General features: G+C 53.3%; 1 protein-coding gene across 12 annotated transcripts in view; it reads left to right on the top strand.

The window, feature by feature from the left end:
- The window catches only part of CAPN15 (calpain 15), a 145,180-nt gene that overhangs the window by 110,969 nt on the left and 16,072 nt on the right, over window positions 1-18,139 (top strand). For 8 of the 12 annotated variants that reach the window (XM_044433098.1, XM_044433093.1, XM_044433096.1 and 5 more), the window contains 5 exons: window positions 442-603; window positions 1,878-2,161; window positions 3,216-3,382; window positions 4,216-4,394; window positions 5,501-8,762. In XM_044433098.1, the coding sequence (XP_044289033.1) occupies window positions 442-603; window positions 1,878-2,161; window positions 3,216-3,382; window positions 4,216-4,394; window positions 5,501-5,678 (970 nt within the window). In that variant the 3' untranslated portion in view covers window positions 5,679-8,762. Of the gene's footprint in view, window positions 1-441; window positions 604-1,877; window positions 2,162-3,215; window positions 3,383-4,215; window positions 4,395-5,500; window positions 8,763-12,120; window positions 15,110-15,609; window positions 15,805-18,139 lie in introns of those variants that run through there. The other 4 variants (XR_006415011.1, XR_006415012.1, XR_006415010.1 and 1 more) reach the window with 4 other exon arrangements.

Here is an 18,139-nt window from a genome sequence, read left to right as displayed (position 1 = left end):
GGTGGTAAAAATAGCATCGTTTCCTCTGTTCTCCCAGCTCCTCTTGGCCATCTTTTGAACTATTAGTTTTCACTTGCTTCTGATTTTTTGGTGGCTGCTCCCGTAATCTGCCAGAGTGCACAGCTACACGGTAGTTTGGAAGAACAGTCAGAGAAGGGATAACCGCCCAGACAGCTTTGGCTGTGTGGCAGAATAGAAATGAAGATGAAGATTACAGTGATGACAGATGGAAGACAACCAAGTTCTCTTAGCCACAAAATGGTTACCTTCGCTCCTTCCTGAGAGTTTCTGCAGTTGCCATTGAAAATAAGTTGCTTGCCACAGCAAAGCATGGCGTTAGAGTCCACCTTGCTCATGGCCCTGCATTTCTGCCTGGTGGAGACTAGCCGGATCTTGACAACAGGGGCTTCTGGGGCTGACCGTGGTCTGTACCTCTGGCAGGTATTTCGACTCAGTGGATATCTGCAAGCTCCATTCGGACTGGCATGAAGTTCGCGTGCAGGGAGTCTTTCCAAACAAGGCCAGTGGCCCCGTAACAGTGACCTCGTTGACGGTGCTGGAACGTGCGACCTTGGAGTTCGCCCTCTTCCAGGAAGGAAGTAGGTAAGTTTGTGGAGCTGTCTGGATTTGCGTACCTTGTGTGAGCATCATCTCTGGGTTCTGCACTCGGCTCGCTCGTGTGAGCCCCCTTTTCCCTAGCTTTGTCATCCCTGGTTGATCCACATAGGATGGAGATGCCCTGTGGAGACCACACTCTGGTTTTGCGGTGCTGACAGCGCTGCTATTGTTGGTCTGTGCCAGATGGGGCATGTTGCTGGACTGCAATTGGAGCCTGACCCTAACCCTTTCCTGCAGCCGGTGAGCATTGTGTGGTTTTCTGGGTTTTGTGCAGTCTCCCCCATGCTTAAAGCTTGAAATGCCTCTCTTAAATGTAGTTCCTGGCAGCGAGACTTCACACAACAATATGTTGGTATGGTTTTGCATTGTGGCCCTTTCCTCTTTGCCTTCAGTCCCACCCACCACTGGGATGAGGCTCCGGAGAGTTCTCCCAGATGCAGTGGAATCAATAACTGTTCCTTCTTAGTCACAGAGGCACACACAGACACACACAGACACACACATAGGCATAAGCATGCAGATAGATGCCACCTCACATAATGGTCAGTATCTTCAGAGATACTCACTTCCACAATCGTCACTCTTTTCAGGCCCAGAACTCGGAAGCTTTCAAAAGTGACTGAGTTCTCATTTTTTTGAAAAGCATGTCTGTTCGCTGTCCTACTTTTCACTCTAGAATCACCAGATGTGTAGGAGTGACAGTTGGACGGCAGCTTACCTAATTTCCAGCCAGGCCTGCCTGGAATTCTGGGATTTGCATTGCATTCCGACGCAACAGAGGACACCAGGTTGGAGAAACTGCATCTAGAGCAGCCTTGCCCATCATGGCAATCTTTAGATGTTTTTGAAATGCAACACTTATCAGCCCCAGCAGTCCTGGCCAACAATCAGAGGTGATGATAGCTGTATTCCTAAACACTGGGAGGGCACCATGCTGTGGAAGACTTGACAAGTTCCGCTGCCATTCTGTCTTGGGATGTCTGGGTGATTCCAGATTCCTCCTGTCTCACCGTGCCGCATCGTTCCTATTTCCCTGTTGGCTGAGTGCAACCAGTTCAGCTGCTCTTACAGTGGCTCCTGATTTCACTTTATTGAGCCATTGCTTCATCTGGATCAGTGCTGTCAACGTTGCCTGCCAGCGGCTCTCCGGGGCTTCAGACCCAAGTTGTCCCCGGGATATCTGGAGATCCTGGGGATGGCGCCTAGGACCCGCTCCGTGGAAAGCAGTGTTGGATCCCTTCTCTCCTCTCGCTTGGCAGGCGCTCAGACACAGTGGACAGCCACTTGCTGGACCTCTGCATCATGGTGTTCAGAGCCGCCTTCATCAATGGCAGCAAGCTGAGCCTGGGCCGCCTGGTGGCACACAGCAGGCGGGCCGTCAAGAAGTTCGTCAACTGCGACGTCATGCTGGAGCCGGGCGAGTACGCCGTCGTGTGCTGCGCCTTCAACCATTGGAGCACCGTGGGGACGGGCAGCTCCTCAGGCCACGGTGATGGCAGTGCGGCAGCGGGCCCGGCCTGCAGCTCCGACAGGAAGCTTGCCTGTGAGAGACAAACGGGCGGGGGGCGGGGGGACCGGTCTATTTATTTAATCATTACTTTTATACTGCTGAACAGCTGAAGCTCTCTGGGTGGTTAACAAAAGTGTTTTTAAAGATTAAAGCATGCATACTTATAAGAATAACAAGAAAAGCAACAATTGCAAATGAATCAGCACAGAAGCATAGCAGTGGTACAGAATGTAATGCAATATTAAAAATGAAGTGAAAAATTAAATTGTTAAAATACTGGGAGAAAAAAAAGGCTTCACTTGGCGCCAGAAAGGATGCAATGTAGGGAGCAGGTGCACCTCTTTGGGGAACTCATCCCAAAATCAAAAGCTACTCCTGTTAGCCACCTGACTCAGTTCCTTCATATGGGATGAGGCGATCCTTCAGATAACCTGGCCCTAAGCCAGCTTCAAACAATGTTAGTACTAGCAATTTGAGCTGTTATGAGGAAAAGCCATCTTTTGATTGTGTTTTCTGAATAGCCTGAAATAATAAATCAGTTTGCCCATTATTCTCAGTTGAAAACTGTTCTCCAGTGGTTTGAATGAATGATCTCCAGTTCAGGGTACAATAGAATGCAACTTGAGACAGAAAAGGTCCTACAGCATTTGATATGCCCTGCTTTTGACATAATGTCATAGGACTTTTTTGGTCTAACTATGGATATGATTGTACCCTAAATGTTTTGAGTTAGCATCTTAAAGGTTGTAGTCCTAGCTTTCCCTTTCCCAGTGTTCACAGAGGGAGTTGTTTGTGTCTTTGAATAGGCTGGGGTTTGTTTGTCCAGCTTTGAGGTGCTTTTCAGCCCTGGCACATGCCTAATTCAGTACTCCATCTCTTCCATTCAGGCCTAGCTTGTACTGTGCTGAATACTAGGCCTGTATTGTGCTCAGGAAGGCAGGTCAGAGCTTTCTGCTGAGCTGTGGGGATGCAGGAGAGAGAGAGGTCAGAGGGTAGGATAGGTGGGGCTTTGGCTCATGGTGGGGAGGCAGGTTTCTGATGGATGGACACCTCTGCATCCTGACATGCCTGTTTCCTTCTTCCCCAGTGCCCAGTCCCACTACTGGCAGTGGGTGCTCAGCTGCTGAGGCCTCCAGCTACATCCTGGCCATCTACAGTTCCCGCTTGGTGATGGTGGAGCAGATCGAGGCCCAGTCAACCACGCTGGCTGATGCCATCATCCTCCTCACAGAGAACAAAGGCGAGCGGCACGAGGTGGGTGTAGAGCTGCGCACTTGCCAGCACACACTTGCAACCGATAGTGGGCACGGCGGGGTCAATTTGCACAATACTTGGAACAGGTGGAGCCAGTGATCATAGAATCATAAAACAGCGGGGATAAAAAGGCCATCGGGTGCAACCCCCTGCTCTTGCAGCTCACCAGATTGTACCATCCCATGCAGATGATTGCCGAGTTTCTTTTTGAATGTCTGCAGTATGGGAGAGCCCACGACCTCTCTAGGCAAGCGGTTCTGCTGTCATATGCCTCTGACAGCATTCCAGGTGAGGTCTGACTAGTGAGGAGTATAGGGGAACTATTTCTCGTGATTTGGAAGTAATACTTCTGTTAATGCATCCCAGAATAGCGTTTGCCATGATGGAGATATGGACCTTTCCACTTCCTGATTATGCTCCTGAAGGCATTATATCAGTGCACAAACCTCTCTTCTGCTCTGCTGTACTATAAGTCCAGTATAGTCTGCTCCATCCTCCCCTGCCTGGTACTCTCCTGACAGGGCGGGCTACAACCTCTGCCATCACCCAGCAGCCTTTCTGGAAGGCAACAAAGCTCTGATATCTATTAATGCATGCTGCTCTGGGAAAATGCACCTTTCTCTGGAAGTGGGCTGTCCCATTCCTAGAGGGTGGAAAAGTCCCACCACAGTCATCCCTTCGTCTGGTACTCTCCAGACGTTTTGGGGAACAATTCCCGGCATGCTCCAGGCACGCAGCTGGTAGGCTTCCGTCAAGGGGCTGGGTGGCGGTGGAGAGAATGCTCTAGTTCGTGGCCAAGGCCAGAGGACTGACTGGCTGGTTTGCCTCCACAGGGGCGCGAGGGGATGACTTGCTACTATCTGACACATGGCTGGGCAGGTCTCATTGTTGTGGTGGAGAACCGGCACCCCAAATCCTACCTGCACGTCCAGTGTGATTGCACAGACAGCTTCAATGTGGTGTCAACACGGGGCAGCTTGAAAACGCAGGACAGTGTGCCACCGCTGCACAGGTGAGAGGAAGCGCCTGAAGGGGCCAGAGAGCAGGGCCGTGAGAGGGCCATTTCAGTGCCTGACAGTAGAAGTGCCATTCATGGTGGAAACTCAGAAAAATGAATTCCCTGGCCAATTAGAATACTGGATAAAGAGCCACCTCTTGCCCCATGAGCAAGTGCAGATCCCCCCTGGCTCAAAAATGGTGGGATGGGGGGACACTAAAAGCTAGGCATGTACAAGCAAGAGGAGAGCAGAAGCTCATCCGCACACCTGTGTGCCCCGTTGCGCAGGCTTCAGTCCTCCTTCCTACCAGCCTGGGGAAGTGAATACACGCCCGTTTGCAAGAGGTAGTTGGCCTGTTTGTGTAACCAAGGCTCGTGCAACCTGGTGCCCTTCAGATGTTTTGCACTCAGATCCTGTCGGCCCCAGGCATCATGGTTGCAATCAAGAATGCTGGGAGTAGTAGTCCAAAACATTGGAAAGGGCACCACCTTAGAGAAGGCTGTCATGACCAGCTGGCAAAGTTGTCTGTCCACATTGCCTTCCCAATGAGAAGAATGAACGTCTCAAAAGACTAAGCTGCCACTTGAGAAATGATCGCACTTGCATCCAAAGTGTTGTTCTAAGGAAGAAATGAGAAACTGGTTCAGAGAGACAGCATCTACCCACCAATTGCTGCTGCTTAAAATTGGTTCCTAGAACATCTCTTACAAACAGTGCCCTCCATAAAAGATCAGGAGCCAACTTTAGCCAAAGAGGCCCAGCTCAGGTCCAACATGCCTGGTCTTTTTAACAATGGTGAAGGAATCCAGAATATCGAGTCCGTTCTCATACAGACAACTCGTGCATTGGAATCATAGAGTTGAAGGGACCATGAAGGGCATCTACTCCAGCCTCCTGCCATTGCAGGAAATATGCTGCTAGAGCTTGTGGTGCTCTCAGTTGGAAAGAAGTCTTGAGGTGTCCATGCTTGCTGCCTGGGTGAACTGGCAGGGGCAAGTGCCAGGCTGAATTCTCCTTGCTGCTGCTTCTAGGTCTGGCTGGGCGCCTGCAGCCCTGAAGGAAGTGGCGTCCCTCTCTCTCGGCCTGCCTCATGCATTTCCCCCCATTTTTCCTCCTCCAGGCAGGTGCTGGTGATCTTGTCCCAGCTGGAAGGCAACGCTGGATTCTCCATCACGCACCGCCTGGCCCACCGCAAAGCTGCCCAGGCCTTTCTGAATGACTGGATGTCTACCAAGGGGACACACAACCCACTGCTGACTCCGGAGGTGGCGGGACTGCATGGGCCCCGGCCGCTATGACAAATGGCCCCATCTGCCCCACCGCTCCTCTGCTTCTGCCTTTTTTCTGGCCCCACCTGTCTCAGGCGATGCCCGAGCCGCCATCACTGAGCCGCCAGTTTGAAGAGGAGGAGGAGGAGGAGGGACGGACTGTGTCCCACGCCAAGCGCCTTTCCTCCCACCCCCTGGGGCCAGGCAGGGAGCTGCTCAGGTTCCCCCTTCCTTGCGGTCCCCCCACCCCCACAGATGATGCACTTTATCCAGAGCTGCCGTCAGAATAGGAGAGCAAGGGAATCTCACAGCCGGGAGGAGGAAGCGATCTGGGCTCTGGTGTGGGAGAGGCACGCATGCGTCCAGGCGCTGAGTCCTGGGACGTGGCCCTTCCGACAGCTGCCAGGAACCCTAAGGCTGCAACAATATACCTCTGGTCAATGTGTCTGTCTGTGTGTCCGCCTCACCACACCGTTCGTTGTCAGCTGGGGACCATGGGGTGCAGTTTGGGACGGGGGCCATGTGGACACCCCTCCTTTCCTCTTGTGGAACAACCCCTGGCAGGCAGAGGGGTGCTGGATTTCGTCTCCCTCTGAGCGCTGGGGTGTCTGGGCGATCAAGGTTTGTTGTGTGCGTGTGTGTGTGGTGGGGGCCTTGGTGTAGCTGCAGTTTGCAGTCAGCCACTCGCCTAGGGTGAGCGGCAGTTCTTGCTGAGCAAGTAACGGGCCAGGCTGAACATGGGCTTCATGCCGCACTCATGGTGGGAGTGCCAGCTGGGGTGGGGAGGAAGCTGTGTGAGCTGGTAATTTATTGTTATTATTGTCCTTTTCTGCAAGGCTGGCCTAAGTGAACCCACTGCTGTAACGAGGTGGGCTTGGGGATATGATCCCTTGCCTGCTTTCGGCCTCTGTTCCTACACCCTGTCTCTCAAGAGGGCTGCTAGCCCAGTGTGTCTGGAGGAACCAAGTGGAGGAGCAAAGGCCAGCGAAGGGCAGGCCACCAGCCATTTTCCTTTTCCCAGCTGCATCTGCCCGGAGTCAGAAAGAAAGAGACGTCTGTCCCAGGGCTCAAGCTGATCATTTTTGCATTTTTGCTCTACGCAGAGCAGCTTTCCTCTATGTCTTTTGTTGGGAATATTTGGTGGGTTGGCGTGGGGTTTGGAGACAGATGGCTGGGACTGCAAGAAAGAAACTGGGGTATGTGAGGAAGTAGCTCCCCTTTGTCAAGGTCGCATCACACCTGTGAGGCTTTGCCATGTAGCACAAGGCCTGGATCAGAGAGAAACATCATGAAGTGGACAAGAGCCCCCCACCCCTTCTGTGTTTTGGGATGAGGGAGGGTCCCACCCACTTCCTCAGTTTCTTTCCAGCTGTGCTAGTTGCTCCATCGCCTGATCAGACAAGCTTCTGCATCAGTATTTTTGACTCACTTTTTCCCACCTGATCTTCCTTCAATCTTCCCTTTCTGCCCATTTTAAAAAAAAAACAGTAAAAATGTTAGTTTCTTACTAAAGCTTGCTTTCTCCCACCTTACTTCTACTCACTCGCAGATCACTACACACGACCAAGGGGAATTTGACTTCCACCTTCGCTTCCACCCCTCTATTTTGCTGCATACTCTGAAGCCTCTCGCTGAATGGCCAACCCTGCCTTTCATAGCTGCGCCTCATGCACCGCACACCTCCTGGTTGCAGATGGCCACTTCCCGGTGCCGCCTCTGCCTCGGAAAAGGGCACACTGTGGAATCCTACCCACATTGCCAGGCGTTTAAGAAACAGGCATGCCTAAAATTTCGCCGATGGCAGAGAGCCCTCCAAGTGGCTGATTCTCTGCGGAGGCAGAGGGCCCAGCCGCCTCACCAGCGCAGGAGGCCGCACCGCCTGGCAAATGCTCCAGGAAGCCAAAGGCCACAGGAAAGCTGGAAGGGACCGAGGAGCCTCCCAGGAAGAAGCATGGCCTTCGCTGTGCCCACCGTCACCTCACCCCGGGCAGATCGCCGCTGTCGGCAGACCCTGCGGCTCCACGGAGCGGCCCCCTTGCTGCGCTGAAGAGCAACTTGCGGGACCACGCTCTCCACAACAGGTTCAAGGCGCTCCTGCCACCGTCCCCGGCCATCCCCCGTTTGCCTCTCTGTGCGGCTCCCCGCCCAGCCTCCTCATGCCAGCCTCAGCTGGGGGACTTATCCCCAGGGGACATTGAGCGTTGCTCTGCTCCCCCCTCATTCCACTGGGATCGTGACACTCCCTGGTCCCCTCCTCGACCTACCCTGGGGACTCCTTGGAACTGCCGGATGTCCTCCCTGTGCCGCCCATGCCAGGCCACCGGAGAGTCTGGAGAGAGATCCGTTTGGGCCCTGGCACCACCCAGTCATGTGCTCGTGCCCACCACTGTCTCACCAACCTCCACCATGACCATACTGGCCCTATCTGGGGGCAGCCCAAGGCACTGTCACCATTGTTCTCAGGCCAAGCCCAATGACTTGCAGCGCTGTGTGCATGCGTACCCAACGCCAAGAGCATGTGGACACCTCTCTGGCCTTCCTCGACGCCGGCCCAAGATTGGGCCGACACCACAAGGCATCCCACACTGACTCAGGCCACACACACGCAGAGAGATGCCAGGCCAGCTCCAGCATCAACACTGGCCCGGTCTACCACTCCAGAAGACCTCGATGCCAACATTGCCCCAGTCTAGCACTCTGGAGACCATGCAGGCTCCGGGCACCCCTATCAGCAACCCACCAAGCTGACCAGCTCCAGTCCTGTCCTGGGTGGCTATGGGGCCTGCCAGCCCACCCATCGCTTCTGCAGCCCACATCCAGCCAGCGTCGCTCTTCTCGCCGATCCCGAGACAAAAGTCATCGCCATCCAGCCACCACAGATCTTCCTCCTCAGGTTCAGGTCAGAGTTGCTCCCCTGACTCCCCTCTCTCTCGCCTGCTCCCCAACTGCACTTTTCCTAGACCCAGGCCCGGGAGCAAGAGCTGGACTTGCCTGTGGGGGGAGGATGCTTCACCTCCCTAGTCCTGCGTATGGCCAACGACCTCTGCCTTGAGGTTTCTCAGCCCAGAGAGCTTACGGCCGACCCCATTTTCGGGCCCTGACCTCAGACCACTCTGCTCTGTCTTCGTTCTCTTTCCTGCAGTCCTGCTGCACGGTGCACAGCGGTCTTGGAAATCCCCTGTGATGGGTTGCCACCTGGCACTGCATTGAATCTACCCACTGGGCCTTGCACCACTTGCTCCCTTTTCTGACTCAGCACCCCGAGCCCAACTCTATTCTCCTTGAGTCGATGCGGGGGAGCTCCCATTGGGAGCACTCGGTGCCAGCAGGGCGGGGGGGTGACACCCGGATAGCTTGGCCCGAAGAGCCTGCACTGCAGCCTTGCTGGGCCTTCGTGTGTCCATGTATGAGGCAGCCATGGCCGGTTGCCAGATGTTCCTCTGGGACAAGTTGGATTCCTTGATGCGGCACCTCCCAGCCAAGCAACACTGCACGCCTTGGCTGCTCCACACAGAGGCGGAGAGGCTCTCCAGATACCAACTAGAGGACTGCATGGACTGCGATGGGAAGGTGCTCCTGGAGCCATTGCCATCACCTTGCCTGGCTCTGCTCCGCGGGCCTCCCTCAGGAGACCCGCACCCACATTGAGGATGTACCATTTGACAGGAAGGGACTCATGGAGTCCCTTCACAAGGCCAGAACCACCACCAAGCATATGGGGTTCTGCCAGCACCCTCAAGTGCATACATGGCAGGAGGCCCCTCTTGGCGCCAGAAGCTTTCCCTTCTTCCCTGATTACGCCCAAGCCACCTGCCCTCCTTAAGAGGCTGGATTTCCAGACCAGGCAAAAATTCCCCCCTAAGCATCAGGACAAGAGGCAGCAATGCTAAGGATCAAGTCCGGGCAGTTCCCCCCCACCCCCTGCCCCCAAGAGGTTCAGGATGACCACTTTGCAAGGCATCCTCCCCCTGCTCAGGCAGGGCGACTGCTTTGCCTCTATCAACCTCAAAGATGCCTATTTCCATATCTCTGTTAACCATGCCTACAAGCACTTCCTCAGATTCTGAATAGGGCAGGAAACCTTTCAGTTCTCTGTCCTCCTTGGCTAGCCACTGCGCACACCTCCAGCTCCAGGATGTTCCAGTATTCCCATACCTGGATGACTGGCTCCACACAGCCCCATTCAGAGCATTCCTCTTGCAGATAGTGCGAATCATTTGCACACTCATGCAGACCCTGGGCAGTGACAAGTCTATCCTCTCCCTTAACCAGTCCATCCTTTTCATAGTGGCTTGCCTGGACTCCATATCTGTGAGGACTTTAATCCCACAACCTCAAGACTCTCATCTTCCTTACCATGTCCCTCTGAACTGTGGCTTACTTCGCCAACCATACCATATAGATGCTGCTGGACTTCATGGCAGCCATGAAGTGCCATGAGGTTGTACACCTCACCCCCAGATGAGACCCCCCAGCTGTGGTTCAGGGAAGCCTTCACCACAGATGAAGACCCCTACTTGACAGCTCCCCCCACTTGCTCTGCTGGTGGCCACCCTACCTAACCTCTCAGTTGGGGTCCTTCTCTTTCCACCACAACCAGAGGTCACACAACAGATACCTCAAGCACAGGAGGATGGGGCATTTAGGCCCAGATGCAGAGATCTCCACACCCAGGGCCTCTGGACTGCCCAAGAATCCTGAAGCCGTATCAACCTCTTGGAGATGCTGACTGTTCGCAAAGCCCTGCTCTCCTTTCAGGACTCCTTGAAGGGTTGCCATGTCCAAATTGCCACAGACAATACAGCAGCTGTGTATCACCTGAACAAGCAGGATGGCACTCGCTCAGCCCACCGGTCCAACCTTGCATCTCCCATCTGGGAGTGGTGCCTGGATAGAGCCATTTCATTCACGTCATGGTCCTCCACAACCAGCTTGAGGCACCACAGAGGTGGACCTCTGCCACTCCCCAAAATGCCAAGTGCCACCTTTTCCGCTTCAGAGCACGACAGAGGAGGGGCTTCTCAGGGATGCCTTCCTCCCGAGATGGGACAGGACCCTGTTCTACGCCTTTCCCCCTTTCCTCCTGATTACCAAGGTGAGTGTCAAAATGTAGAAAGACCACATGGACTGTCTCCTCATCACCCCTGGTGGCTGTGACAACCGTGGCTCCCATGCCTCCTCCACCTATCCAACAGGACATTCCTCCGCCTGCCACAGATCCACAACATCCTCTCCCAGGAAAGGGGCTGTGACCTCCACCTGGCCATCGGGAACCTGAACCTGACTGCCTGGATGATTCGCAGGCTGTAAACCCTATCCATCTTGAGCCCAACGCAAGGAACCAAGGTTCAGTTTGGATGCCAGGAAGTACTTGCTGACAGGATCCCGAGGGTATGGAATGGGCTTCCACAGGAGGTGGTTGAGGCCCCATCAGTGTGGGTGTTCAAAGATAGGCTGGACAATGCACATGGTGGGCATGCCGTGAGCGGAGCCGGATGGAGCCAGGGGTCAGACTAGATGGCCCAGGAGGACCCTTTTGACTCGCTCAGTTTCTGTCTTTACCCCCTGCAGTCGCTTCTATCCTTCAGGCTGCTCTTAAGCCCTCTACCTGTAAGTCCTACCTGGCTAAATGGAGCACGTTCACACACCGTTCCAGGTCAGCAGGCCTAGACCCATCTCATCTTCCACAAGGACAAGACAGTCCTCTGCCCAGTCCCTCGGTTTCGTCTCAAAGTCACCCCATCTTTCCACGTCTTTCCACATCAATCCTTCCAGCCTTCTTCCCAAGCCCTTGAGGCCTCCCTCCACCTGCTGGATGTCTGCACAGCCCTTACCTTTTATAAGCCGTGTGTAGAGAGAGGCTTTTGCTGCCTCTTCGTGTCCTACGATGGCCAGGGCAAGGGGGATCCTGTCTTGTCGCAGAGATCATCCACATGACTCTGCAACACCATCTCCCTGGCATACAAGATGGCTGTGCTCGACCTTCACACACGTCCCCAGACACACTCTGCATGTGCACAGGTTGCATACGCTGCTCTCTCCATGTGGTCCACGCCATCGACCTCCTTCAGGCACTACAGACAATGTCTGCACAAGGCAAGATGGCGCCTTTGGCCGCGCTGCCCTACCAGCTTTCCTGCCACTCCAGCCACTAAGGGGAAGCTTGCTGGTCGTCCGCATGCGTGATGCACAGAGACCATGACGAAGAAAGTCAGGCTGCTTGCCTGTAACTGTCCTTCAGGTGGTCACCTGTGCATGCACACAACCCACCCTCCGCCCCCACTGGCTGCGGCCGCCCACTGCGCCTCTCGCCCCTGCCACTGGTGGGTCCCCAGGCACGCAGCAGGGCTGGACATGTCCTTGAGTTGGAGGGAGTGGGTGGGGCGCTCCTCTCATCCAGGGACCTGGGAGGGGTGGGAGGGTTCCCGCCTACTTTGTGAGCTTTTGCAATGAACGTTTCTTTCTGATCCAGGCCTTGCGCTATGCAACAAAGCCCCGCCTGTGTGAATGCACAGATGACCACTCAAAGAACAACAGTTACAGGTAAGCAGCCTGCCTTTCTTTTGAAAGGTCTGTGAAAGCCATTTATAGTGATGAACCTTGCAGCCTCCTGGCTTCAAGGAGCTCCAGCCCTTCCCATTTCTGTTCTGGCAGTCCATGTCCCAGATCAGCCTGCCTCAACTCAGGCCATCCAGATGTGTCTGCAGTTCCTGTGTCTGAGGGACCCCTCCCCCCAACTCATCTGGAGCATGCCAGACTGGTTCAGGCTGTCCTGGAGGGAGTGTAGCCAAGGGTCAGCAGTGGAGGTGGGGAAGAAGGCGTGTGCCCTTTGCTGACTTGACCTCCCCTTGTGCCTTCTGTGCTTACAGTTCAGTGCTAGTTTAATAGTGATCGGGCAGGGATGCCTGACCACTATTACCCACGGTTTGGTCAGTTTAGCACTTTGATTCTCCCCCATTCTGCGTTGGAGTTCGATGCTCAGCCTCCCACGGGGGGAATTTTTGAACCCACCGATAAAGATTCTTCCCCCACCCCCCAAAAAAGGAGATAAGCCTTATGCCAGGAAGGAGTTTCTGTCGTGCCCCCAGAGTTCTGCCGAAGCCTGTGCAGGAGAGCGGTTGGTCTTTGTTAGTCACCCTCGAAGTTGCTGAACTGACCACCAGCTTCAGACAAGGATAAGCTGAAACCGTGGGGCAAGTGCCCGGAGGCCAGGGGTCTCCGCCCACAGCAGGGCTGAGCGTCACAGATGCATCTGTGGAGCTGGGACTTGATTGCAGGGTAATCAGGAACAGGGTTTCTAGTCCACTTGGTGGGCTCAGGCACAGCGTAGCAGGAGGGTATCTTCCTGCCAATGCCTTTGGTTCGGGCACAGGGTTGCAGGAGTGTCCTGGGAAGCATGGCGGGGAGGCTCAGGACAAGCAGAGTCCTTGCACATTGTCTTGGTCTCTACAACGTGTCCACGCCACGCGTCAGAAGACAGGCCTTGCCATTTGCACAGGCAGCAGGTTGAAACGTTGAACTAATCTGAACTTCACAAGGCCTGCCTCTGATGAGCACCCGAGGGTGAGGGTGAAGGGCGGTCGAAGGCTGGGGCCTGTGCTTGGACGAAGGGTTCAGGAGACCCATCGGAACGAACTGTGAGCCAGACCTGCTGCCAGCACCCGCTCCCCTTACACTATTCCGCAGCAGGAGAATGCTTTTGGTCTGGATACCACAATGACATATTTGCTGCACCGACCACCAAGTTGGGGGCATCTGCCAGGGTGGAGGTGGGGAGTTCCTGGTAGCTTTGAGCATAGGAAGCATATTGTGCCTCTGTGGGGTTCCACCCCCCCCCCCCAGCTGCTCACAGATGCACCACTGTCATCCGTAGGGTGTAACCAGTGCTAGGCCCAGAGGGGGCACAAGAATACCTGGGTAGCCATAGGAATGTCCTGTGTGGCATCTAGTTCCTTATGTTTCTCTGGTTTGTAGAGGATCCCAATTGTGTAATTGCAGTACCCTGTACTCTTCCCTCCCCTTAAGGGTGGGGAAGTGGGAGGGGTCTGCAGTAACCATCAGCAAGAGGAACTATTTTTCCTCCCTCCCTCAAGCCAAGTTTTTATTCACCTTCCAAGAAGGGTTACCACCTCTTCCCCACTACCTGTCCTAGCATCTCATGGAAGTGCTTCTCTGCTGTCACTAGCACTATGGCAGGCAGAAATTCAGCAAGTGAAGCTTTCTGCAAGTGCAGAGATGCAGCAGTGGGGAAACATTTCGCTGGTTTCTGCCTGCCTCAGAGGGGCTGCTGAGATGGGAGACCCCTGCTAGGAGATGGTAGCCCTACTTCTGAGGAAGTCATAATAGCATTTGCACTAATTCCTTCCTGCAGGTGACTTCTGGGAAATGTAGTTTGTTGGGTGCTTTTATCAACAATTGGCCCTTGTGGCACAAGGATGAGGGGGGGGGGGGGCAGTCAGATGCCAAAGGCGTGAGTGCATCTAACGGATGGGGTCAGGTGCTGCTTGCTGTCTGGATCTGCAGATTTCCACGGTCCACCGACTGTGCTGTGAGGGGAGCTGTTTGATCCCGAGAGATCATGCTACAGCCATGCCATCGTCAGCCTCTGTCTGCAGGGCGTATCTTCACTGCAGACTTCGACTGGTTCCAGAGTCCCTTCCTCTTTGTGAAGGAGCAGGGGCACGCTTCTCGTGGTTTACTGCTTTGTCCCTCTTCCCAGGGAAATGTGGAGAGGGAAAGGGAGGAAATCTCTAAGCATTCTTAGCACATCATTTCAAATTAAAATCCCCAGGATTCTTTGGATGGAAGCCATGACCATTTAAGCTGGTATAAAACTCATGCAGGTGTCGTGCAGATGTGCCCTTGTCAGGAGGTAGAAGGTGCCAGTGGGCTTTGCTACTGCAGGCCATGGCCAAGCTAGCACTGGGAGCCCGAAGAAGGGCAGGGTTTCCTGAGCTGAGGGCTAACTTGGCATTGCCAGGTCCTTCTGGGGATGGGACAGCAGTGCCAACATTGTATCATGTGAATACATCCCTGCCCTCTCCCAGTTCCATTTCCTCTCCATCCAATCAGCTGTGGGCAGAAAGTTGATTTTCTCCCCCTTCCTGTTTGCCCCATCAGTCCCCCTTCCCTCCCCTCAAATCAGTGTTCACTCTGTGATTTCCTCCTTTCCTGATCCTGCCAGCTGTTTCTTCCAAGGTATTTGTTTTCACGCTATCAAAATGTCTCTCCTTTTGGATGGTTTTTTACTTTTCTGTTCTTGTTCTTTCCCTCTCCCTCTCAGCAGTGAATAATTTTTAACCATGTAAATATTGTCCAGCTCTCAAGAAAATATAGAATATTTTATCAATTGTAAATGAAATCTGTAATCAGTCCCTGTATAATACGAATTCTCCCTTGGGTGGTTTTCAAACTCAGGTTCTGAAGGACCAAATAATAAAAACAAAAATTTGGTTTTTTAATAGTTTGACTTGCTTGAGATGTTACTGTGGCAGATACTTTCTGGTGGGGATGGAGTGGTATCTGTTACATGCAGGGGCACCCCCAATTTCCTCGGCATTGGAATAGATATATTTAATGGATTGCTCAACATCTAACAGTTGTTTGGGGCTGGAACTGCTGTGATACCTCACCATTGGCTTTGCTGGTTGGAGGTAATGGGATCTGTAAGCTAAAACATCTCAGGTGCCCACAGGTTGCCCTCCTGCGCTTCCATGCTTGCACTCCAGACTGAGCGCATGAAGACAGAGAGGAAGTCTGTAATTCACCAGGCCATGGAAAATGGAGAGCACACACCAAAATTTTCATCATGACCAGAAGAGTGAAACATCCCAGTGCCGTTCACTCAGCGTCCCATCTAGCTGCATGTTTAGTTCGTTTTCAGCCTGGCACATTTGTTATGACAAGCTCTTGCAGACGGGCATCAGTGTCAGATACCTGAAATGCGGTCTTCCGTTTGCAGCCAGATCAGCAGCAGGTGGCAGCAAAGCCCAAGAAAAGCCACGCGTTCCTTCCACCCTCATCTACTCCAAAAGGAAAGCATCACCCTTGGGATCAGAAGACACAGCAAGGAATTCTAGTTCTTGCCAGATGAGCTCTTTCCCCCGCTTCCTTGCAGATCCCACATACAAGAAAAGTGGAATGGATCACTCCAAAGGTACATCTAGCACCTTGCCGTCTCTCCCAGCATCTGATACTTCAAACACACACTGCCTTGGACACAGAGGTTCTTCCTGGTTTCTAGCGCAGCTGGGGAGTTCTGTACCCGAATAAAGCAGATGCATGAGGAGGGGGGAAATGCTTTTGCCCCACCCAACCTGTTCATCACATTTGTTACCCTCAAAGGTTTAGGGCCTGGGTATCTAAGGGAACATCTTCCATATGCATCTGTCTGAACCTTAAGATCATCTGCCAAGGTCCTTCTCTGAGGCTGGAAGAGTGGCCATACGGGGAAGGACCTTCTCAGTGGTAGTGTCTCAATGTGGAATCTGCTCCCCAGAGAGGTACACCTGTTGCCAACTCGTTCATTTCAGTGCCAGGCCAAAACCTTTTTATTTGCCCAGTATTTTAATTATTAGAATGTTTTTACTGCATAGTTTTATATATTGTAGATTGTGATTTATTCAAGTGCTTTTTTGTGGGTTTGGCTGTTTAGTTACTGTTCTATTTTTGATGCAAGCCATCTAGAGATCCTGTTTGGACATAAGACATACATGTTTTAAATATATAAACAAGCATAGAGAGAGTGCCCAAAGAGGTGAGCCTTCTCCATCCATGGAGGTGCTCCGTGCAAGCCAGATCTCTGGGAAATCGGCACCCTTGTTTGTGCGGCGGTCTCTCTGACCACCCTCTGCAAGGCGAGGGCATCCAATGTGTTGATGGGGGAGGTTGAGGCTGGAGCGCTGTTCCTTTTCATGTATTTCCTCAGTTCATGTATCAAACTCCTGGTGACTCATACATGGGGCCGGCGGGGGGGTGGGGGGGTTGTGGCTTTTGCAAAGCCTTGTCAACAGAATGTTCTGGAGCTGGGTGGTTGCCGGAGCTCACCCCTTCCCTTCCTCAGCACACAGCTTCAAAGAGTGTGGCCCCCACCCTCCATTCCCTTTTGACCACCTTCTCCACAGCACTGTTGTGTTCCCTGAGCTTTTTCCTTAGAGCATGTTGAGTTACCGCCTCTGCTCTGCAGTTTTTCATTCCATTGGTATGTTACCCTGTAGCCAAACCTCTGAGGCAACGGGGAGGGTCCAGACCACGGTCCATCCTGTGGCTTTTTCCTCCTTACACGTTGGCCATCCCCAGAGTGGCTGTTTCCTACAGAAGCCAGAAAGAGGCTGCAGCAGTCCCTGGAGGGTGGGAGTGTTCAATTCAGCCTTGCCCGCCTGGCACTCCCCAGTTCTCTTGGACTACAACTTTTGCAGTCTTGCAGCCACACAGAGCTGTAATCTAACACCGTGGAGGCTGAGTGAGGCTACTTGGATTTATGGGGCCAAATGCAGCGTTTGCAGAAGGGGCCGTGGCTCAGTGCTTCACACATGGACCATCCCAGGTCTGCACCCAGGCCTTGCTGTGCAGGGCGGGAAAAACCCTTCCTGCACCCTGGAGAGGCACTGCCACTCAGGGTGGACAGAACTGGACTAGATGGACCGATGGCTTGAGTCTGCATACGGCAGTTTCCTATTCCTATGAGAAGAGTGGAGAGCAATATCTGTGATGTCCCTGCACAAAAGAAGCAAGCTGCTTTTACTATTCTGTCCCTCTCCACAGAGTCAGTACCCTGTGATGGGGGTTCAGGGCCTCTAAGAAAATTCTCATCCTTGTTAGACCAAGGCCTAGAAGTTCTCCAGAATGAGAGAGTAAACCCATGCATCCTTCCTTACAGAAAAACTAGCAAGGCAGGGAGGACTTACCTGCAGAGTATTTTCAACAGTTCCCCCATGCAAAATATTTTGCTCACTGAGGCAGAACTGTGCATGGTATAATCACCGACTACAGGTTCACAGCAGGCAAGGCTGGCCGTTATTTTGGCACCTGAGATGGTATATATACCACAAAGATATCTACCCCCCTCAACAGGAAACAATACAGCAACTTGCATTTGCTGCTTTTTAATGACCTCCCAAATCTGCTGCCCGAGGTGAGCACTTCACTCTGCCTTATAGCAGGACCAACCCTGGGATGAGCATTGCCTTACCTGAGCCCACATTGGCAGTTGCTTCTCTGGGAGAAGCCACAACAGTTTGAGTGTGTGTGACACAGAGGTGTGTTTATACTGCTTCTGCACAGCTGCCTTCCTTTCTGGACTCTCCTTGCAGGCACGGCTATGGGGAATTGTACAGCGAGCCCCTGACTCTAACATTCGCCACTGAGCCGGGCCACTTAAGTATGCACTTTACTCTTTCTCACCCTGAAATCCATGGAACTACAGAGTCCTGTACCTGGAGGCGACCCGATTCATGATTTATTGCAGGGCCAAGGCAAGGCCACTGTTCGCG

Source organism: Varanus komodoensis, unplaced genomic scaffold, assembly GCF_004798865.1.
Source record: "Varanus komodoensis strain SLA01 unplaced genomic scaffold, ASM479886v1 scaffold26, whole genome shotgun sequence".
NCBI classification, from domain to species: Eukaryota; Metazoa; Chordata; class Lepidosauria; order Squamata; family Varanidae; genus Varanus; species Varanus komodoensis.
The sequence above is the reverse complement of the archived record's forward strand: the minus strand, read 5'-3'. Positions and strand labels throughout refer to the sequence as shown.